Source organism: Pristiophorus japonicus, chromosome 5, assembly GCF_044704955.1.
Source record: "Pristiophorus japonicus isolate sPriJap1 chromosome 5, sPriJap1.hap1, whole genome shotgun sequence".
NCBI classification, from domain to species: domain Eukaryota; kingdom Metazoa; phylum Chordata; class Chondrichthyes; family Pristiophoridae; genus Pristiophorus; species Pristiophorus japonicus.
Genome location: NC_091981.1, coordinates 215,722,252 through 215,746,551, shown reverse-complemented (window position 1 = coordinate 215,746,551; position 24,300 = coordinate 215,722,252). Strand labels below are relative to the sequence as shown.

The 24,300-nt window shown below is 46.1% G+C and overlaps 1 protein-coding gene across 1 annotated transcript in view; it reads left to right on the top strand.

Moving 5' to 3' along the window:
- Positions 1-24,300, top strand: part of akap9 (A kinase (PRKA) anchor protein 9) — a 353,045-nt gene that overhangs the window by 147,476 nt on the left and 181,269 nt on the right. Inside the window, exons 17-22 of the mRNA XM_070880224.1 lie at positions 7,653-8,033; positions 12,861-13,325; positions 14,829-14,993; positions 16,252-16,392; positions 16,882-16,994; positions 21,475-21,698. Of these exons, the coding sequence (XP_070736325.1) occupies positions 7,653-8,033; positions 12,861-13,325; positions 14,829-14,993; positions 16,252-16,392; positions 16,882-16,994; positions 21,475-21,698 (1,489 nt within the window). The remainder of the gene's footprint in view (positions 1-7,652; positions 8,034-12,860; positions 13,326-14,828; positions 14,994-16,251; positions 16,393-16,881; positions 16,995-21,474; positions 21,699-24,300) is intronic.

Below are 24,300 nucleotides of genomic sequence, written 5' to 3'. Positions count from 1 at the left end.
ACCGGATTGGAGGGATTCAAACATGGAATTGCAGGAAAGAAGGACACAGATTAGGGAGGTTAGTTTGCAAGGACAGAGGGGAAAGGAGTTTTTTTTGAGGAGAGAGGTGATGAAGGCAGATTTGAGGGAGATGAGGACAGTCACTGAGGAAAGTGAACTGTTAACAATATCAGCTAACGTGAGAGCCAGAAAAGGAAGTTGGGTGGTCAGCATTTTGGTGGGAATAGGGTCCAGGGAGCAGGAAGTGGGTCTCAGGAACTCGGAACAGTCATGAGGGGAGATCGGAGAGAAACTGGAGAAAGATGTGAGGTCGGGGGCTTCCTTAGAAGAAGTTTGGCCAGGTGGGCTAGGGGAAGGAAGTGAAGAGGCAGAGGCGGGCGAACAGATGGTCTCAATCTTAGAGACAAAGAAGTCGATGTGCTTCTCGCACTTCTTGTTGGAGTTGAGGGTGGAGACTGGGTAGAGGGGTTTAAAAAGACGCTTAGCAGTGGAGAATAGAAGCCGGGGTTTATCTTTACATTCCGGTATGATTCTGGAATAATGAGCGATTTTGGCAGACGAGAGCAGGACCCAATAGTGCTTTGTGTGGTCCAACCAGATCTGGCGCCGAATAGCTAAACCAGTTGTCCGCCATATCCGTTCAAGTCTGCATCTTTTGGACTTAAGGGTGTGAAGAGCAGGGCTGTACCGGGGGAATGACCAGGGTGAAAGAAAGTAATTGTTTTAACAGGGACTAGGGCATCAAAGACAGTGATGAGGATGTGATTGAGCAGATCGGTAGCTGCAGAAATGTCGTGGTGAATGGAGGGCCAAAAGCTGGACAGTTGGGAGTTGATCAGTACAGTTGGGAGAGAGTTTTTTTTCCAGGGGCGGACACAGAAGGAGGTAGGGTTGGGGGGTGGAAGGGGGATGTGGGTGGAGAGCGATACGAGGAAGTGGTCAGAGATGGCCTTTTCTGCGAGTGACACGATGGGAGTAGCGAGGCCACGAGAGATGGCAAGGCTGAGGGACTGGCCGTAAATATGGATTGAGGAGTTTACATAGAGGGAGAGATTAAGGGAGGATAGGCTAGTGAATTCAGGAGAGAGAGCATGATGAATTGAGATAGAGGTTGAAATCACCGAGGATGAGAAGTCAATGTGAATGCAATTCTTAAGTTCAGCCAGACAAGGAAGATAGTTTATTTTACATTCGCAGTATTTTTTTTGTTGGTTCATTCTTCTCTTGCTCACTTTCCCCACTCTCTCTCTCCTGAATATTCATACTTTCATGTAGCTTAAATATAAATTTATACACTCTTAATTTGTTTCCTCTGCATACCAGAGTTAATATCAGATTGCCAACAGGGAATTGTGGGACTGATGTCCTTTAAGACACTTTTGACGTTTGACTCACAATACATTACTGCCCTCCTATATAAAACATATGATCATTCTGGTCCGAGTCATTCCCCATTTGCGCACCCCTCCATCCCTGAATTCCCAGATATGGCCACACATGTTCGCAAACTCGTTATTTTAAACTTTTTCTTCTTTTTCTGACTTAAAAAAAAACCAAGATGGCTTAAACACTGTAGTAACAACCAATAGGCTTTATCTTCCCTCATTAGACACACCTGGTCACTTCATTCCTCACCTTGGTGAATGTTGTGCTTATTGAGGTGCTGGGCCATGAAACTTTTTCCCATTTTGAGCACCGAGTAACAGCATCAAAATTATAATTTATATTTAATTATATGTCAGCTGTGGTTGTGGGTAGCACTCTCACCTCCAAGTCAGAAGGTTGTGGGTTCAAGTCCCACTCCAGAGATTTGGGCACAAAAATCTAGGCTGACACACCAGTGCGGAGGTACAGTCTTTCGGATGATATGTTAAACCAAGGCCCCGTTTGCTCTCCCAGGTGGACATAAAAGATCCTATGGTACTATTTCAAAGAAGAGGAGGGAAGTTATCCCCGTTGTCTTGTCTAATATTTATCCCTCAATCAACATAACAAAATCAGATTATCTGGTCATTATCACATTGCTGTTTGTGGGAGCATGCTGTGCATAATTGGCTGCTGCGTTTCCTACATTACAACAGTGACTACACTTTCAAAAGTAATTCATTGGCTGCAAAGTGCTTAGGGATGTCCTGAGGTTGTGAAAGGCGCTATATAAATGCAAGTTTTTTTTTTCTTTTTCTTTCTAATTATGGATCTGCTTAAGATGCAGAGTTGAGCCCCCTCCACTTTCTCTAAATAAGATGCCTCATCCCCAACCTCAGTATGTCGCTGTCTATTTTCCATACTAGCTGTACTATGGTTTTTGTGTGAGATTGCCAATTAGTGTAGTATTATGGCAGCTCTGCGTTGTGTGACCATGTCTGTTAGGAAATAATTTTACCTAAGACCCTTGTAGCCTGTAGCCAGAGAATGCTTCAGTTCTATCAGATTGGCCTGGAATTGTGCTGAGGTCCTAGAAGGGATGGTTGATGAGCAGTGGCAGACATTTAAGGGGATATTTAATAACTTTCAACAAAAGTATATCCCAATGAGAAAGAAAAACTGTAAATGAAGGGATAACCATCCGTGGCTAACTAAGGAAATAAGGAATGGTATCAAATTGAAAACAAGGGCATACAATGTGGCCAAGGCTAGTGGGAGGCCAGAGGATTGGGAAACTTTTAAAAGCCAGCAAAGAACGACTAAAAAAAATAATAGAGGGGGAAGATAGATTATGAAAGTAAACTAGCATGACATATAAAAACAGATAGTAAGAGTTTCTTTACAGGTACATAAAAAGGAAAAGAATGGCTAAAGTAAATGTTGGTCCCCCAGAGGATGTGACTGGGGAATTAAGAATGGGGAACAGGGAAATGGCAGAAACTTTGAACAAATATTTTGTAATGGTCTTCGCAATAGAAGACACTAAAAACATCCCACTAGGAGAAAATCAAGGGGCTATAGGGAGGGAGGAACTTAATGCAATCATTATCACTAAAGTAGTAGTACTCGGTAAAATAATGGGATTAAAAGCAGACAAGTCCCCTGGACCTGATGGCTTGCATCCTAGGGGGTCCTTAAAGAAGTGGCTGCAGAGACAGCAGCCTAGCTAGCCTAACATCTGTTGTTGGTAAAATGCTGGAGTCCATTATTAAGGAAGCAGTAGCAGGACATTTGGAAAAGCATAATTCAATCAAGCAGAGTCAGCATAGTTTTATGAAAGGGAAATCAGGTTTGACAAATTTGCTGGAGTTCTTCGAGGATGTAACGAGCAGGGTGGATAAGAGGGAACCAGTGAAGGTAGTGTATTTGGATTTCCAGAAGGCATTCGATAAGATGCCACATAAAAGGTTACTGCACAAGATAAAAGTTCATGGGGTTGGGGGTAATATATTAGCATGGATAGAGGATTGGCTAACTAACAGAAAAGAGAGAGTCAGGATAAATAGGTCATTTTCTGGTTGGCAAACAGTAACTGGTGGGGTGCCGCAGGGATTGGTGCTGGGGCCTCAACTATTTACAATTTATATTAATGACTTGGATGAAGGGACTGAGTGTAATGTAACGAAGTTTGCTGATAAAACAAAGATGGGTGGGAAAGCAATGTGTGAGGAAGACACAAAAAAATCTGCAAAAGGACATAGACAGGCTAAGTGAGTGGGCAAAAATTTGGCAGATGGCGTATAATGTTGGAAAATGTGAGGTCATGCACTTTGGCAGAAAAAAAATCAAAGAGCAAGTTATTATTTAAATAGAGAAAGATTGCAAAGTGCTGCAGTACAGTGGGATCTGGGGGTACTTGTGCATGAAACACAAAAGGATAGTATTCTGGTACAGCAAGTGATCAGGAAGGCCAATGGAATCTTGACCTTTTATTGCAAAGGAGATAGAGTATAAAAGCAGGGAATTCTTGCTACATTTATACAGGGTATTGGTGAGGCCACACCTGGAATACTGTGTGCAGTTTTGGTTTCCATATTTACGAAAGGATATACTTGCTTTGGAGGCAGTTCAGAGAAGGTTCACTAGGTTGATTCCGGAGATGAGGGCGTTGACTTATGAGGAAAGGTTGAGTAGGTTGGGCCTCTACTCATTGGAATTCAGAAGAATGAGAGATTATCTTATCAAAACGTATAAGATTATGAGGGGACTTGACAAGGTAGATGCAGAGAGGATATTTCCACTGATAGGGGAGACTAGAACTAGAGGGCATAATCTCAGAATAAGGGGCTGCCCATTTAAAACTGAGATGAGGAGGAATTTCTTCTGAGGGTTGTAAATCTGTGGAATTCGCTGCCTCAGAGAGCTGTGGAAGGTGAGACATTGAATTAATTTAAGACAGAAATAGACAGTTTCTTAAACGATAAGGGAATAAGGAGTTATTGGGAGCGGGCAGGGAAGTGGACCTGAGTCCATGATCAGATCAACCATGATCGTATTAAATGGCGGAGCAGGCTCAAGGGGAAGTATGTCCTACCCCATCCTATTTCATATGTCCTTATGTACAGCAAGTAATCAGGAAGGCAACTGGAATGTTGGCCTTTATTACAAGGGGGATAGAGTATAAAAGCAGAGGTCCTGCTACAACTGTACAGGGTATTGGTGAGGCCACACCTGGAGTACTGCGTGCAGTTTTGGTCTCCATATTTATGAAATGATATACTTGCATTGGAGGCTGTACAGAGAAGGTTCACTAAGTTGATTCCGGAGATGAGGGGGTTGACTTAAGATAGGTTGAGTAAGTTGGGTCTATACTCATTGGAGTTCAGAAAAATGAGAGGTGATCTTATCGAAACATTTAAGATAATGAGAGGGCTGGATAAGATGAATGCGGAGAGGATATTTCCATTCATGGGAGAAACTAAAACTAAGGCATAGTCTCAGAATAAGGGGCCTATTTAAAATTGAGATCAGGAGGAATTCCTTCTGAGTGTTGTAAATCTGTGGAATTCACTGCCTCAGAGAGCTGTGGAGGCTGGGTCTTTGAATATATTTAAGGCGGATATAGACAGATTTTTGAGCGATAAGGGAATAAAGGGGTTATGGGGAGCGGGCAAGGAAGTGGAACGGAGTCCATGATCTTATTAAATGGCGGAGCAGGCTCGAGGGGTCAAATGGCCTACTCCTGCTCCTATTGTGTTCTTGTGAAAGCGCGGTGCAGTGTATCTTATAATATCCAACAGAAGAACCTTCATAAAAAGAACAAAGCCCATACTGAAATGCCATGTTGCCTCTTGGGGCAAGTTATGGGAATCTTGAAATGCAGTTTTGACAAGTGCAAGTCCAAATCTTCTTCCCACATTACAGGGAAGTCTTCCAGTGTAAAATCCATGAGGGAGAAATTGGCCTGCTTTGTGCCTCCCGTTAGCACCTGCGGGGTGTGGTAACGGGGCGCTAAGGGGTTACTGATCGGGCACATCGAAATCAGCAATGCCCACGAACATCCCTGCTGGTTTTGTGTTGGAACTAACACTTAATGCCTCACTCTCTTGCGCCCCGGAGATTCTGACGTCATCCGGTGCACAGTGCCCTATTACTGCCTGGATGCAATATTTGCCCCTGCCCCCTGCAACAACGGGCGTCAACAACGGCAGCTGCAGGTGTTGTTGTCACCTCAGCTGGCCGCTTGGGGAGCGATATTTAAAGACAATGGCGGTTAGGTAGGGCAAAATGTACTTATCTCCCCATGTAGTGTTTTTTGCTTTTTTTGGAACCCACGATGGCTCAGCCCTGCTCCCTCTCTCATTGCTTGGGCCTGCTATGGACATAGTGCAGGTCCTGTGGCCCAACACAGACAGCAGGAATACTCGGTCACCCAGCATTGGCCCTTCCCTTTAAGCGAGGGAAGGAGCCTGTACAGATGGAAGTGCTGCACGAACATTGTGCAGCAATCTGCCGATACCACCCCTCTCACTCCCTTTAGTGCGCTCGGAAGTGATAGCACTCCACTTCCCCCTTGGAGCACTAAAGCGGAAGGATCCGTCAGTTGAAAATCTTGTTCGCACAGCAATCACCCCAAACGGGTCGCTGTGCAATTTCTAGCCCCATATTTTTGGAGGGTTCTAAGCAGAAATCTTGAGTTTTCCAACATTGGTCATGCATCCACTTGAATGTTTAAAAACTCTAAATGTGACCTCTGCAAAGATGTACTTCTTAAAATCAGTTTGGCACTTTATCATGTCAACATCTGATGCAGATAGTTTGGTCAACTTCCAATAAGTAGGTTGTTCTATTTTATTTGCAGTATCTTGCACTTTAGGCAGTTTGGAATGGCCAGTTTTATTGTGGTGAATGATTTTAGTTATAAAATAGCAAGTTATAAAATAAAGAATGTCTGGTGCATTGTCTTCCATCATGCTCAGTAAAATACTTGGAAATATATAGAGCATTTTATTGCATTTAAATGTCTCAAAATGCTTAACACGCAGTGCAGTGATAAATTTGTTTTGCAGGCAAACACAGCAACTATTCTGTACCAGTAATGCCCTACAAACAGCAGTGAGATGCATGATCAATTGATCTGTTTATTTTATTTGTTTTCGGGATGTGGACAACTCTTGACAAGGCCGCATTTATTGCCCAGCTCTGGTTGCTCTGAATAGATGGTGCTGGGCCTTTTCTTTGAACTGCTGCAGTCCTTGTGGTAGTGCTTCTACAATGGTGTTAGGTAGTGAAATTCAGGATATTGACACAGCGGTAATATATGTCTTAAGTCAGGATGGTATGAGACTTGGAAGTGATAGTGTTCCCACAACACTGCTCCTCTGTCCTCGGCAGTAGAGGTTGCAGGGTGAAAGGTGCTGTTAAATTAACCTGCAGTGCATACTATAGATCAAACATACTGCAGCCAGTGTGCTAGTGGTGAGGGGGTGGATATTCAGTGGCAAGATCAAGTGAAGTACACTTTCCTGGATGATGATCAGTTTCTTGAATTTTGTTATGACTGCATCCATCCAGCGAGTGGTGAGTAATCCATCAAATTCCTGACTGAAGCATTGTAGATGGCGGAGAGGCTTTAAAGGGGTCAGATGATGAGTGACTTTACCCAGCCTCTGCCCAACTGACTCTCCAAAATGATGTTGATGGTAATTGAAGGTCATGGGGAATGGTTGGACTTTCTTGTTAAAGATGGTCATTACCTCGCATGAATGTTACCTGCCATTTGCCAACCCAAGCCTGCATCACAAAAGACAAAAAAAACTGCAATTCAGCTGTTGCTTTCTGTTAGAAGCATCAACAGCCTTGACCGTTGAATTTCTTTGGCTGCTGACAATGTACATCAGCAATGTTGCCTATTTTTCTATATTTAAGTGTAAAACAAACTTGTATATGGCCTGTATGTCTGACTTGTGGCTAACCAAATGCATGGTAAAAATGACCTGTTTTAGGGTTGGTTGATAGAGGCTTTGACATAAACTAAATAATCCCGCAGAATTAATTTAAGATTGTATGTTGTGCTGCTTCTAATGTCCCAATATTAATTCAACAGACTGTCAACTTGGATATTTAATCAAGTTAGTCAATTTAACAAATCAAGACTTAGAACTTTGACTTGGCCCTATTAAATATCAACTGCTTAAAGAGCACCATGAGCATTGAATTTTGCTCCTTCAAATCTGCCATCAAAAGGCTTACTTTACGTGACTTATGTACCAGCATGTTTTTTTTAGGTCGAGGCAAAGGTGGATAGCACTCAGGAACAACAATGGCATATGAAACAGCTTAGTATTTCACAACAACTGCAGATATTGAGAAAGACCTTGCATGCCAAATATAAGGATGAGATTTCTGATTCGAAAGAGCAACACAATCGAAAACTGGAACAAATGGAAGCTACGATAAGAACACTTTACAATCAGGAGATGGAAATATTTGGAGAGGAGTCGACTGAGTTTGCTGGGGGGGAGCCTACTTCGAGGGTCCAAGATTTGAGTGAAGTTCTCCAAACAGCTGTATTGCAAGAGACTAAAGAGGAAACAAGTGAATCTACTCACTTTATACATCTTCTGGAAAAGCAATATGAAGAACGCATGCAGGAAGAAATAGCCAAGGTATGGTAATCTCGTTTAAGACTAAGCTTTTCAGAATGGCAGGCAGTGACTAGTGGGGCATCGCAAGGTTCAGTGCTGGGACCCCAGCTATTTACAATATACATCAATGATTTAGACGAAGGAATTGAATGTAACATCTCCAAGTTTGCAAATGACACTAAGCTGGGTGGCAGTGTGAGCAGTGAGGAGGATGCTAGGAGGCTGCAGGGTGACTTGGACAGGTTAGATGAATGGGCAAATGTATGCCAGATGCAGTATAATGTGGATAAATGTGAGGTTATCCACTGGTGGCAAAAACAGGAAGGCAGATTATTATCTGGTGACAGATTAGTAAAAGGGGAGGTGCAACGAGACCTGGGTGTCATGGTACATCAGTCACTGAAGGTAGGCATGCAGATACAGCAGGCAGTAAAGAAAGCAAATGGCATGCTGGCCTTCATAGTGAGCGGATTTGAGTATAGGAGCAGGGAGGTCTTACTGCAGTTGTACAGGGCCTTGGTGAGACCACACCTCGAGTATTGTGTGCAGTTTTGGTCTCCTAATCTGAGGAAGGACGTGCTTGCTATTGAGGGTTCACCAGACTAATTCACGGGATAGCAGGACTGACATATGAAGAAAGACTGGATTGGCTAGGCTTATACTCACTGGAATTTAGAAGAATGAGAGGGGACCTCATAGAAACACACAAAATTATGACGGGACTGGACAGGTTAGATGCAGACAGAATGGTCCCAGTGTTGAAGTCCAGAACCAGGGGTCACAATCTAAGGATAGGGGGTAAGCCATATAGGAGCGAGACGAGGAGAAACTTTTTCACCCAGAGAGTGGTGAACCTGTGGAAATCTCTACCACAGAAAGTTGTTGAGGGCAGTTCGTTGGATATATTCAAGGGGGAGTTAGATGTGGCCCTTACGGCTAAGGGGATCAGGGGCTATGGAGAGAAGGCGGCAGTGGGGTACTGAAGTTGCATGATCATCCATGATCATATTAAATGGCGGTGCAGGCTCGAAGGGCTGAATGGCCTGCTCATGCACCTATTTTCGATGTTTCTATGTTTAGGAAGAATATAGCAGAACGTAACTGTCTTTTACAAACTAGATTGGTTAAAACTGGTAATGTGGCATGAATTAGCGGGGTTGGGTTTAAAGTGAGATAATTGTTTCCACTACATCTACCTATATAATCAATTTCTTTCCCTATTTTGCTTTCTTACTCTCCCCCTCATCTCTTTCTCTCTCTCTCTCTCTCTCTCTCCCACCACACCGTAGCTCCCTCGCTCCCCTTCCCTCCCTCCCTCCCTCGCTCCCCTTCCCTCCCTCCCTCGCTCCCCTTCCCTCCCTCCCTCGCTCCCCTTCCCTCCCTCCCTCGCTCCCCTTCCCTCCCTCCCTCGCTCCCCTTCCCTCCCTCCCTCGCTCCCCTTCCCTCCCTCCCTCGCTCTCCTTCCCTCCCTCCCTCGCTCCCCTTCCCTCCCTCCCTCGCTCCCCTTCCGTCGCTCCCCTTCCCTCCCTCCCTCGCTCCCCTTCCCTCCCTCCCTCGCTCCCCTTCCCTCCCTCCCTCGCTCCCCTTCCCTCCCTCCCTCGCTCCCCTTCCCTCCCTCCCTCGCTCCCCTTCCCTCCCTCCCTCGCTCCCCTTCCCTCCCTCCCTCGCTCCCCTTCCCTCCCTCCCTCGCTCCCCTTCCCTCGCTCCCCTTCCCTCCCTCCCTCGCTCCCCTTCCCTCGCTCCCCTTCCCTCCCTCCCTCGCTCCCCTTCCCTCCCTCCCTCGCTCCCCTTCCCTCCCTCCCTCGCTCCCCTTCCCTCCCTTCCTCGCTCCCCTTCCCTCCCTCCCTCGCTCCCCTTCCCTCCCTCCCTCGCTCCCCTTCCCTCCCTCCCTCGCTCCCCTTCCCTCCCTCCCTCGCTCCCCTTCCCTCGCTCCCCTTCCCTCCCTCCCTCGCTCCCCTTCCCTCCCTCCCTCGCTCCCCTTCCCTCCCTCCCTCGCTCCCCTTCCCTCCCTCCCTCGCTCCCCTTCCCTCCCTCCCTCGCTCCCCTTCCCTCCCTCGCTCCCCTTCCCTCCCTCCCTCGCTCCCCTTCCCTCCCTCCCTCGCTCCCCTTCCCTCGCTCCCCTTCCCTCCCTCCCTCGCTCCCCTTCCCTCCCTCCCTCGCTCCCCTTCCCTCCCTCCCTCGCTCCCCTTCCCTCCCTCCCTCGCTCCCCTTCCCTCCCTCCCTCGCTCCCCTTCCCTCCCTTCCTCGCTCCCCTTCCCTCCCTCCCTCGCTCCCCTTCCCTCCCTCCCTCGCTCCCCTTCCCTCGCTCCCCTTCCCTCCCTCCCTCGCTCCCCTTCCCTCCCTCCCTCGCTCCCCTTCCCTCCCTCCCTCGCTCCCCTTCCCTCCCTCCCTCGCTCCCCTTCCCTCCCTCCCTCGCTCCCCTTCCCTCCCTCCCTCGCTCCCCTTCCCTCCCTCCCTCGCTCCCCTTCCCTCCCTCCCTCGCTCCCCTTCCCTCCCTCCCTCGCTCCCCTTCCCTCCCTCCCTCGCTCCCCTTCCCTCCCTCCCTCGCTCCCCTTCCCTCCCTCCCTCGCTCCCCTTCCCTCCCTCCCTCGCTCCCCTTCCCTCCCTCCCTCGCTCCCCTTCCCTCCCTCCCTCGCTCCCCTTCCCTCCCTCCCTCGCTCCCCTTCCCTCCCTCCCTCGCTCCCCTTCCTTCCCTCCCTCGCTCCCCTTCCTTCCCTCCCTCGCTCCCCTTCCTTCCCTCCCTCGCTCCCTCGCTCCCCGCTCGCTCCCTCGCTCCCCGCTCCCTCCCTCCCTCGCTCCCCGTTCGCTCCTCGCTCCCCGCTCCCTCCCTCGCTCGCTCCCCGCTCCCTCCCTCCCTTGCTCCCCGTTCGCTCCTCGCTCCCCGCTCGCTCCCTCGCTCCCCGCTCCCTCCCTCTCGCTCCCCGTTCGCTCCTCGCTCCCCGTTCGCTCCTCGCTCCCCGTTCGCTCCTCGCTCCCCGTTCGCTCCTCGCTCCCCGTTCGCTCCTCGCTCCCCGTTCGCTCCTCGCTCCCCGTTCGCTCCTCGCTCCCCGTTCGCTCCTCGCTCCCCGTTCGCTCCCCGTTCGCTCCTCGCTCCCCGTTCGCTCCTCGCTCCCTCCCTCGCTCCTCGCTCCCTCCCTCGCTCCCCGCTCCCTCCCTCGCTCCCCGCTCCCTCCCTCGTTCCCCGCTCCCTCCCTCGTTCCCCGCTCCCTCCCTCGTTCCCCGCTCCCTCCCTCGTTCCCCGCTCCCTCCCTCGTTCCCCGCTCCCTCCCTCGTTCCCCGCTCCCTCCCTCGTTCCCCGCTCCCTCCCTCGTTCCCCGCTCCCTCCCTCGTTCCCCGCTCCCTCCCTCGTTCCCCGCTCCCTCCCTCGTTCCCCGCTCCCTCCCTCGTTCCCCGCTCCCTCCCTCGTTCCCCGCTCCCTCCCTCGTTCCCCGCTCCCTCCCTCGTTCCCCGCTCCCTCCCTCGTTCCCCGCTCCCTCCCTCGTTCCCCGCTCCCTCCCTCGTTCCCCGCTCCCTCCCTCGTTCCCCGCTCCCTCCCTCGTTCCCCGCTCCCTCCCTCGCTCCCCGCTCCCTCCCTCGCTCCCCGCTCCCTCCCTCGCTCCCCGCTCCCTCCCTCGCTCCCCGCTCCCTCCCTCGCTCCCCGCTCCCTCCCTCGCTCCCCGCTCCCTCCCTCGCTCCCCGCTCCCTCCCTCGCTCCCCGCTCCCTCCCTCGCTCCCCGCTCCCTCCCTCGCTCCCCGCTCCCTCCCTCGCTCCCCGCTCCCTCCCTCGCTCCCCGCTCCCTCCCTCGCTCCCTCCCTCGTTCCCTCCCTCGTTCCCTCCCTCGTTCCCTCCCTCGTTCCCTCCCTCGTTCCCTCCCTCGTTCCCTCCCTCGTTCCCTCCCTCGTTCCCTCCCTCGTTCCCTCCCTCACTCCCTCCCTCGCTCCCCCCGCCCCCTCCGGTTCGCCCTCCCCTGCTGTCCCCCCTCTACCTCCTGTCCATCTCACTATCCCCTTCCCTCCATTGATCCCTCCCTCTTTTCTCTCGACTGTAAAAAAAAACTTCTCGCCCATCCTTTTGACCAAGGATTTGTCCATCTATTCTGCCTCTTTGTGGCTGGTCATGCATTCCATTATTCCTTCTTTGTTTTGATTCCTTCCTTTCTTCATTAAAGCATCTTGGTGATTTTTCCATGTTAAAAGTGCTATATAAATGTTTGTTGCTGCTGCTATGCCTTACAAGGCAAACTAGTTATATCCATATCCTTAACTGTGTACCTCATCGATTATATTTGTTTGGTGGGATGGGAGACAGAATCGGTTCAGAATATCAAGGTGAGGGATGAAAGGCGCGTGGATGTTTATTGCTTTTTCTTTACAAAAATACCATGCGCTAAATGCAAGATAGTGCTCTCATTATGTTGCCTGAAAGTTAGTGCAACAGTGCAGTTACCTTGTTCTGTCTTTATTTGTATGATCCTGCGTCATGTAGTGAATGCAATTTTATTTATTTCCGTCTGCAACCAAAACTACAAAACATAATTTAGCAATTGTAGTAGTTATTAACATGCATACAAGATGGTGATGGTTTGCATAAAACTGAAGATTTATGTTAATTATTTGGTACCATCCACTTTTCCCTTTTCACTAAACTCAAACTCATGACAATAATAGTCATACTTATTTTCTGAGATCACAATTAGCTGATACTGCACTGATTTAGACTTTTATTGATAATACTATGGTGTTGAAATGAGTGCTGTATAATAATATAAACTTGAAAAGAGTTTAAATTTTGACATCAATATACTTTTAAATTGACTTTTTAGCCTAATGTACTAAAGCTTTTTTTCCTACATTTTGATATTTTTGTAGGTAATCGTACAGATGTCTGTACAGTTTGCTCAGCAGACTGAGATGGCTAGGATGACAAGGGACCTGCAAGAAGGGCCTACTACATGTAAACTAACTGATGAAGAATGGGAGAAAGAAATGGAACGGCAGTTGGGTACTCTAAAACAAGATCTCCACTTCCAGTTTGATGCAGACAGAAAAAAATTAGAAAAACTGTTTTCAGAAGAAAAAGAGGAGCTTCAGAAATCACTGAAACAGAAGAATGCTGAAATTCTAACTATTCAAAGGCAATTGCAAAATGACAAGATTGAGGATAAATTGGATACACACGATGTGGTCTCAGAAGCTGCTTTGCAGGAGAAAGTTTTGAAAGCTGACCAGGAATTGTTCAGGGACTCTTATGCTAAAGATAATTCCAGTCTGAAAGAAATGAGATTTGAATGTAAGGTAGAAGTTACTGAATTAGAGAGACAAGAAGTTGCACAGGTGAGTACCCACTTCTCTAGTCGAACTAATGAAAACCTTGACACAGTTGCTTTCAAGGACTTCCATGCATGTTATAGCACAGGTCAGATCAGATCCAGTACCCTAACAAAGTACCTTAACCCCAACTTTACAAAATGTTATACCAGATACTGCGGCAGTTTCAAACTTTCTAAACTCTTCCTCCCATGCATTTGGGCCATGTTTTAGTCATTGTCCAGTGAGAAAGGCTCATTATATAACTTATGCATGTATGGACCTGTGAGTAGGTTTACAATTGTGCATAAGAACATAAGAATTAGGAACAGAAGTAGGCCATCTAGCTCCTCGAGCCTGCTCCGCCATTCAACAAGATCATGGCTGATCTGGCCGTGGACTTGGCTCCACATACCCGCCCGCTCCCCGTAACCCTTAATTCCATTATTGGTTAAAAATCTATCGATCTGTGATTTGAATACATTCAATGAGCTAGCCTCAACTGCTTCCTTGGGCAGAGAATTCCACAGATTCACAACCCTCTGGGAGATAAGAAAATTCAGCTTTTACCCAGATTTGAACTCTGATCACTGGCTTCAGAGTCCAGAGTGCTCACCATTATGCCATTGAACCAACCATGCTACATCTTTCATTGATGCACTTGGTGTTATCTCTTTTTATGAGCCAGTGATTTTTGTTTTTAAAATTCTTACATTTTTATTGTTTTTAAATCAATACCACATTAGTGTGCTTTCTTTGCTGTAAAGCAGATATCCATTATAACAATGAAGATTCATTATCTATCTAATGCACCAGTACATTGCTATTTGTTTTCAGAAAGCAGTCAGATTAGCTCAGTGTTTCACTTTAATAGATAATGGGCATAACTATTTTTAAGATATTGACGTGCGTTTATTTTGGGTCTAAATAGTCATATATCAAAACCATAAATATTCTTGTAACAAAGTAAGAGGGCCTCCTAAAATTATAATTTTAAGCCATGCCTGTGTATTTTCAATTCTTTTTGGAAAAGATAAATTAAATATTTTTTGAAACTTACCTACATTAAATATTTGGGTTTGTAGTTCATAGAAAGACAGTTCTGCGATCCTTTAACACTTTTTACAAAATAAAACATAAAAGGACAGTTCACTAGAATGTTGTAATAATATGGTGCTTCCTTTCATTGCTTGACTTAATGAAGAAGTAGGGAGTGCTGTGTTTGGCATTTAATGTTCCCCTGTTATCAGTTTGAGTGCTTTCGAGCTTCAGATATGAGTGTGGGAATGACTGCAATCATCCTGAATACTTGAGACAGCATTTAAATAGTTTTTAAAAAGTATATAAGGATGAAAATGCTATATTTAACACTAAATATGAAGAATATATTTAAAAATAGTATTAAAAAGAAAAAATACATATGCAGTAGAATGACAGAATATTACAATGTGACTTTCAAATGGAATCATATACTTTATAACACAGAAAAGAGATTGCAGCTTCATCTCTTTCCAACTTTGTGTGTACTAGGAGAGACTAGAAGACATGAGGCAGGAGCTTGTTCGACAGGATCAGGAGCATCAACAATCAGTAGAAGCGTTACGACAGTTTCACACACAGCAGCTGGAGCGACTACAGGAAGAGCAGGAGCAATTGTTGGCTGAGGTGGAAAAACTTAGGAGTCAGCTTGCAGAGGTGAGAATTGTTTAGCATAAGTTATTATTTAAATGGAGAAAGATTGCAAAGTGCCGCAGTACATCGGGACTTGGGGATACTTGTGCATGAAACACAAGGATAGTATGTAGGTACAGAAAGTGATCAGGAAGGCCAATGGTATCTTGGCCTTTATTGCAAAGGGGATGGCGTATAAAAGCAGGTAAGTGTTGCTACAGCTATATCAGGTATTGATGAGGCTACACCTGGAACACTGCATGCAGGTTCGATTTCCATATTTACAAAAGGATATAGTTGCTTTGGAGGCAGTTCAGAGAAGGTTCACTAGGTTGATTCCGGGGATGAGGGGGTTGACATGAGGAAAGGTCGAGTAGATTGTGCCTCTACTCATTGGAATTCAGAAGAATGAGAGGTGATCTTATTGAAACGTATAAGATTATGAGGGGGCTTGACAAAGTGGATGCAGAGAGGATGGTTCCACTGATGGGACATTGAATAAATTTAAGACAGAAATAGACAGTTTCTTAAATGACAAGGAGATACGTGGTTATGGGGAACGGGCGGGGAAGTGAAGCTGAGCCCATGATCAGATCAGCCATGATCTTATTGAATGGCGGAGCAGGCTCGAGGGGCTGTATGGCCTACTCCTGTTCCTATTTCTTATGTTCTTATTAAGTATGTACCCAGTTCATAAACATGAATGTAGGCACCAGTACCTTAATGATATGTATAAAAGTGAGTTAAAAAGAATACTGGAAATCTAAATGCTGGACATCTGAAATAAAACAAAAAATGCTGAAAATATACCGCGGGCTTGTCAGCACATGAGTCAAGAAAAATCAGGTTGATGTTTTGGATTGAGAAGTTTTGTGAAAATTGGGGGAAAGAAAGCCCTCTATAGAACTGATCAAAACAAGAGGGTGGGAGAACAACAGGTAAAGTACAGAATTGCTGCTCGTGGTGCAGTCTTTTCTGTAATGGGGTTGTGGGGATGGAATTCAAACACAGCAATTTACATGTACTTTCCCCAAACTGGATAATGGCTTTGCATCTGAAATGCTAACTTGTATTTTCACTTGCAGATGCATTTGCCATTTCTTGCCCTTTTAACCCTATATCTGGTTTTGAATCAATAAAATTCATACTAGATCAGTATAATTCTATATTAGAATGTTACTTGAATATGTTGCATGTTATTTTACAAATTAACATTTTCAATTTTTGTATAAATTTAATATACAATAGGAAAGATTTTTTAAAGTTTATGTTTTAACTACAGAATAGTCCTGTTTGTCATGAGATGATGGTATCAGAAAATGAAAGCATAATTGCAGAACTGGAAAAACTTAAAAACCTTCAGGCAACTGGAAAGGAAAGGCTCTCTCAGGAAATGCGCAACAGCAGTACACAGACAGAGATGGTAAATTGAACTTGTACCTGTCTTCATTTATTTATGCAGTTCTGATGCCCAAATTTTTATTTTTTTTCCTTCAGTTAAATTCTGCTTATATATTTTATAGTTAACATCAATATAACTTTGAGACTGCTATGCTAATTGGTTCCAGCAGGAATAGGCGTGGCATAATTTACAATATTAATAGATGAAGCCTTGTGTTGTCATAGCAGCATACAAGAGAGACCTATATGCTGTTTGTTTTGCGAGGCCAAATGTAATGCACAGATCTTAAATTTGCAAACCAAATTGAAAAGAAGTACCTAAGAGCAGTGTTGTTTTGCTGCTAGTTTTAGCATACCTCTTGGTGAATTGAGCATTATGTAAAGCTGCATTAGGCCTAAGGTCTGAGCTTTGTGTTAAATTAAACAATGAATTTAGGGAAGAAAGACATGAAGTAAAATGACAGGATTTTTGTCATTCGTTAACTTTCTACCAATCCATAACTTGGCACAGAGTGAAACAGAAGACCAGCATAAATCCCAAGAGCAATCTGGTGACCCAAAGAGCATACCATCAAATGAAGAAAAATGTGAAGAAGTCAATGAAAGTGTCCTCACAAAACAAAGGTTAGCATGGTGCAACAATTTGCTTTTCAAGTTTGAATATTTAATGTTCAAAGCATGAATTAACTGAGCACTATATGCATTTGACTTTCCTGGGTTGAATTTTAAAGTTCAATGTGTGAGACCATGATTTTAAAACTGATTAAATAATTTATTAAATGTGCTTTTAGAAAGTGTAATTAGGCATTAATTATGCAGTGATTTGAGGATAATTTTAAGTGCATTGTACAGTGCCATGCGTAAATAATATATCCAGGCTGAACCTCCTTTATCTGGCACCCTCTGGACCTGGCCTGTGCCGAATAAGGGGAGATCGGGGGCCTGAGGTTGCGGGCGGGTGGGGTGGTCGGCTCCCTGGGCAGGCCTGAAGTGTCGGCGGGCCGCGAAGGAAGTATTGGCGGGCTGAGTATCGATGCGGCCCCAGCGGGTGGCGGTCGGCCACGTTCTGCGCATGCACCTCTGGCCATCAGAATCATGCCGGACGAGGAGTGGTGCCGGATAAGGAAGTCCCGGATAAGGGAGGCCCAACCTGTACCATGAAATTCAGCAGTAGAGTGACTTTGACTTGCCTAAGCCATATGCCTCCCTTCCCTTGGCCGCCAAGCCAAATTTCCGCCAAGGATCACACAGCTTTAGCTCAGAATCGCAACTTTTTAAAGTTTATTTCCTGTGACCGTTCTTTTAATCTCCGAACTCATCCTGTCGATGAGACCCACCACCTGCACACGTGAACTTATTCCATCTAAACTTTGGATGATGAGCAGTATAAGGGAATAAGGTCACTGCAAGAGTTCCTCAGGGCAGTGGCTAGGCCCAGCCATCTTCAGCTGCTTCATCAATGACCTTTCCTCCATAATAAGATCGAAGTAGAGATGTTCGCTGATAATTGCATGATGTTCAGTTCCATTTGCAACTCATCAGATAATGAAGCAGTCTCTGCCCACATGCAGCAAGACCTGGACAACACTCAGGTTTGGGCTGATAAGTGATGAGTAACATTCGTGCCACACAAGTACCAGGCAATGATTAAATACATAACAAATGTCTAACCACTGCCCCTTGACATTCAGCGGCATAACCATCGCCGAATCCCACACCATTAACATCCTGGGGGTGTCACCACTGACCAGAAACTTAATTGAACCAGCCACATAAATACTGTGGCTACAAGAACAGGTCAGAGGCTGGATATTCTGCAGCGAGTGTGTCTCCTTCTAACTCCCCAAAGCCTTTCCACCATCTACAAAGCACAATTTACGAGTGTGATGGAATACTTTCCACTTGCCTGTATGAGTGTAGCTCCAACAACACTCAAGAAGCTCGACACCATCCATGACAAAGCAGCTCGCTTGATTGGCACCCCATCCACTACCTTAAATATTCACTCCTCCACCACGACGTACCGTGGCTGCATGGTACCATCTATAAGATGCACTGCAGCAACTCGCCAAGGTTTCTTCAGCAGCACCTCCCAAACCCACCTCCAAGTTCCCCTCCAGTTACACATCATTCCGACTTGGAAATATATCGCCGTTCCTTCATCATCGCTGGATCAAAATCCTGGAGCTCCCTCCCTAACAGCACTATGGGAGTACCTTCACCACTTGGACTGCAGTGGTTCAAGAAGTTGGCTCACCACCACCTTCTCAAGGACAATTAGGGATGGGCAATAAATGCTGGCCTTACCAGCGACACCCACATCCCAGGAGCGAATAATTTTTAAAAACTTGCCTTTCTGGTCCCCATGCTAGCTGATACTGTAAATAGTTTCCTCCCTTTCAAATCTGCTGTTATTGCCCTACCCTCCTCAAAAAAAAACACCCTTAACCCCTGTCTTTGGAAAAAAAAAAAATCATCCCATCTCCCTTTGTTCTCCCAAGTCCTTGAATGCATTGTCACCTCCCATTATCCGGTGTCTACCTTTCCTGCAACTCCATGTTTGAACCACTCCAATCAGATTTCCACCCCTGCCACAGCATTGAAATGGCCCTAATCAAAGTAAGAAATGACATCCTATGTGACTGTGATGCACTATTATCCCTCCTCACTCTTCCTGTTTGCAGCCTTTGACACAGTTAACCCCACCATCCTTCTCCAACTTCTCCAATGCCTCCCCTCCATTGACCAGTTGAGTGGGACAGTCCTGCCTGGTTCCAATCTTGCCTATCCAGAGCCAGAGAATCTCTTGCAATGGCTTCTCTTCCCGCTGTGCACCGTTACCTCTGGAGCAACGTTCCCTGTAAGCTGTGTGGCCGCACAGCTGTCTGACAGTCCCGTGCAGCCCGGAACGGGCTTTTCAAATGTAAAATTTCGCACCTACGCAAAACTTTGAATAGGCTGCGCAGCCCATTAAAGGGACCGTGCACCCCAAAAGATTAGGTGGAACATTGCTCTGGAGTTGCCCAAGGTTCTATCTTCAGCCCAGTTCTATTTCTCATCTACATGATGCCCCTCAGCAGCAACATCCGCAAACACAACATGATGACACCCAGCTCAACCCTTTCACTGCCTCGGTATTACAAATGGCTTGACCCAGATACAGTCCTGGATGAGCTGCAATTTTTTCCAATTCAGCATTAGGAAAACTGAAGCTATTGTCTTCGAACTCTGCAACAAACTCCCTTCCCTAGCCACTGATTCCATCACCCAACCTGGCCACTGTCTCAGGCTGATCCAGACTGTTTGCTGCATCGGTGTTCTATTTGACCCTGAGCTGAGCTTCCAAACCCATATCCTCTCCAACACAAAGGCTGCCTACTTCCACCTCTGTAATATCACCTGCCACTATCCCACTTCCAGCTCCATAATATCACCTGCCACTATCCCACTTCCAACTCGGTAATATCACCTGCCACTATCCCACTTTCACCTCTGTAATATCACCTGCCACTATCCCACTTCCAGCTCCGTAATATCACCTGCCACTCTCCCACTTCCAGCTCCATAATATCACCTGCCACTATCCCACTTCCACCTCTGTAATATCACCTGCCACTATCCCACTTCCAGCTCCGTAATATCACCTGCCACTCTCCCACTTTCACCTCTGTAATATCACCTGCCACTATCCCACTTCCAGCTCGGTAATATCACCTGCCACTATCCCACTTTCACCTCTGTAATATCACCTGCCACTATCCCACTTCCAGCTCGGTAATATCACCTGCCACTATCCCACTCCCAGCTCAGTAATATCACCTGCCACGATCCCACTTCCAGCTCTGTAATATCACCTGCCACGATCCCACTTTCACCTCTGTAATATCACCTGCCACTATCCCACTTCCAGCTCGGTAATATCACCTCCCACTATCCCACTTCCAGCTCGGTAATATCACCTGCCACTATCCCACTCCCAGCTCAGTAATATCACCTGCCACGATCCCACTTCCAGCTCTGTAATATCACCTGCCACGATCCCACTTTCACCTCTGTAATATCACCTGCCACTATCCCACTTCCAGCTCGGTAATATCACCTCCCACTATCCCACTTCCAGCTCTGTTATATCACCTCCCACTATCCCACTTCCAGCTCGGTAATATCACCTCCCACTATCCCACTTCCAGCTCGGTAATATCACCTCCCACTATCCCACTCCCAGCTCAGTAATATCACCTGCCACGATCCCACTTCCAGCTCGGTAATATCACCTCCCACTATCCCACTTCCAGCTCTGTAATATCACCTGCCACTATCCACTTCCAGCTTCGTAATATCACCCGCCACTATTCCACTTCCACCTCTGTAATATCACCTGCCACTATCCCTGCCTCCGGCCATCTGCTGTTAGAGCCCTCATCCATGTTTCTATTACCTCCAGACTCCACTATTTCAATGCTCTCCTGGCTAGCCTCCCACCCTCTATTGTCCATAAACTTGAGCTCATCCAAAATTCTGCTGCCTGTATCCTAACTCGCACCAAGTTCTGATCACCCATCACCCCGTGCTCGCTGACTCACATTGGCCCCCAGTCCAGCAACACCTCGATTTGAAAATTCTCATCCTTTTCAAATCCTTCCATGGCCTTGTTCCTTCCTATCTCAGTAACTTTCTCCACCCTTACAACCTTCCGAGAATTCTGTATTCCTGCAACTCTAGCCTCGTGTATCCACCAATTCCTTTACCCCACCATTGATGGTCATGCCTTTAGCCGTTTAGGCTCTAAACTCTGGAATTCTCTCCCTAAACGCTCTGCAATTCCACCTCTCCTCCTTTTAAGGTGCTCCATAAAACCTATGTATTTGACCAAGCATTTTGTCACCTGTCTTACTGTTTATTCTTTGGCTCAGTGTCAATTGTCTGATCATGCTCCTGTGAAGGGCCTTGGAAAAGTGCCTTGGGATATTTTACTATGTTAAAGGCATCAACTAAATGCGTTTAAATTAAGTTTGAAAAAACAGTTAAATTGTTGTATAACATTTGATAGTTCATAATCTTATAATAAAATATTCTTGTGCTAATATTTTATCCACTTACATAGAAATAGTTTCCAAAAGGCCAATGACAGACTCTTGAAAGTGTTGTCAGAGGTGGTTAAGACGACGGCGGCAGCAGAAGAAACTATAAATAGGCATGTTTCAGCCTTCCTAGAGCGATCAGTCAAGGGACGACCCCCTCTGAGAACATCTTTGTGGGAACAAGATGCACAGGAGTCCATTGAGCAACTGAAGCCTTTCACATTCCAGAGCCAGGGAGCTGGAGAGGGTATGTCTACATTGACATTGCTAACTTAGTAATTTCATAAAATGAGAGTAATGTATTGATGGCTGACCTGGGGCAAATGTGAAGTATAATTGGACATTGGAAGGAGGAGCAAGATATATATATTGTAATTTATCATCTTTTCTCCTCGCACAATTGTCCCTTGCTCAAGACTATGAATATTGGGAGGCTTTTTGTGCACGGAAGGAAATATAATCACTGAGCTCAATCCTCTCCTCACCGAACTGACAGGCACTCTTCATCAGATGTTGCTGATTATTGATCAGTAATCTAAACATCTGTTTCTTTGCCTGCTGAAACCCTCATCAATGCCTTTGTTACCTCTAGACTTGACTATTTCAAAGCACTCCTAGCCGGCCTCCCGTCTTCCACACTCCATAAACTTAAGGTCATCCAAAACTCTGCTGCCCATATATTAACTCGCACCAAGTCCTGTTCACCTATCACCCCTGTGCTCGCTGACCTACATTCCTCCCTGTTGTGCAACACCTCTACTTTAAAATTTTCATCTTTGTTTTCGAATCCCTCCATGGCCTCACCCCTCCCTATCTCTCTAACCTCCTCCAGCCCTACAACCCTACGAGATATCTGCGCCCCTCCAATTCTGGCATCTTGCACATCCCCAATTTTAATTGCTCCATTATTGGCCTTCAGCTGCTGAGACCCTAAGCTCTGACATTCCCTTCCAAAGCTCACCACCTCTCTATCTCTCCTCCTTTAAGATGCACCTTAAAACCTACCTCTTTGAATGAACTTTTGGTCATCTGCCCTCATATCTCCTTATGTGGCTCAGTGTCAAATTTTGTTTGATAACGCTCCTGTGAAGTGCCTAGGAACATTTTACTATTTTAAAGGTGCTATATAAATATAAGTTGTTGTTGAGGAGTAAGTTTAGGTGGTAGTTTTTAGGTGAGGATTGAAATTAATTCAAAGAATAAAGACTCTGCCTGTGATAAGTAATCTAAAATTATTTCTCATTTGTTGCACAAACAAGAGTATGGTAAAATAGTTCAGAATTCAGAGGCAAGAGTACTGAGAACATGCACCTTCAGACTGGCTTGGTGCACCACAGCACCAAAACGCACACCGTCTTTAGGATTGTTGTACCTTTTTCTCATTGTCTCATTTGCACGCCAAAAGCTCTGGGATACAAAAGCCCTATAATATCATCGCAATGGCCACTCCAGCTGAGATCAGTTCACTCAAACCAGGTGTTGAATCTGGGACTGTTCAGCTCCATATAATCCATTTGTACAATGGGCAAAGTGGAGTGGTTTAAGGAGAGGGATCCAGAATACAGGGCTAAGGTGGCTAAAGGCTCTCACTGTGAAGGTGGAGTGGAGACGAGGTGGGGGGGGGGGGGGGGGAGGGGTTTGCAAGAGAAGCCTGAAGTGCACATAGAGCTAAAGATGGGGTGATGTCATGGATGGATTTGTAGATATGGATTTTGAATTCATTGCATTGGGAGACGGATAGTCAGTGGAGCTAGGCAAAGATGGGTTGGCAGGGGAATAGAATGTAGTCCAGGACAAGAAGTTCTGGATAAGTTGGATTTTATATTGTGTGGCACTTCAGAGGCCATCCAGGATGGTGTTGAAGCGTAATCATGGATGTAATGAAAACCTGAATGAAGGTTTCAGCAAGGATAGAGGACGATTTAAAGACAGACAGCAGCCATGTTGTGGATATGGAAATAAACAATTGATGATTGATATAATAATGGGATTTTGAAGCTCATCGCAAGTAGACAGCAGGTTCCAGGAGCTCCTCATCGTGAGCAGCGCAACTTAGTAAAAATGTATGAGTGCATTACTACAGAATTACTACCATACCCCAGTGAATGATAGATCAATCAGGTGCAGGTGTGCAGTTTCAGCAGCAACACTGTTGGCCTCTCTGCAACATAAACATAATAGACACCAAATCTTAGATATATGAGCATATATTCTCGTACCTAGCTTCCAGGTAATGCCCCTGGATAGCTGCTGTTTCTCATTTACTCATCAATTATATGGTGAACAGCTTTCTTCAGTGTGATCGAACATCCTATGCAGGACAGCTTGCATTGTCGAGCCAGCATGGTGTTCTTGATGTCCAATACTGCTTACCAGTTTCTCTACCTGCTTAAAATACCACATACTAGCCTCTTCATCAACTGTTTGATTCAGCTTCTCTTCTGAGTAGCTTTGTCAGAGATGTAACCCTCATATGAGGATGCTCAGTGACAGGTGGGTGTAGGCCAGAGCCCAGCATTTTTGCACCAGTTTTTCTTTTCTGTCAGAAAGCTGTCTCATAGCTTTGTTCTGGATCTCAGACGTGGACTGTAGGAACCCTTTTGCGCATCTAATAGTTCAGAACCAGTAGGCAGGAAAAACAGGTTTCCTAGGCTCCTGAGATGGCGGCCATGAAAACCACCGCTCTTGGTCCCCGGGAATATTTTCACCGTTTCCTCTCTAGTCGGTTGTAAAACATCACATTTTTTTGCTATCCGCGATTTCCCGGCTTCTGATGCCGTTTTATTACCGGCTTACTTGCCACCTGATGCCGCCAGATTAAGAAAAGGAGCCGAGTCGGAGAGGCCAGC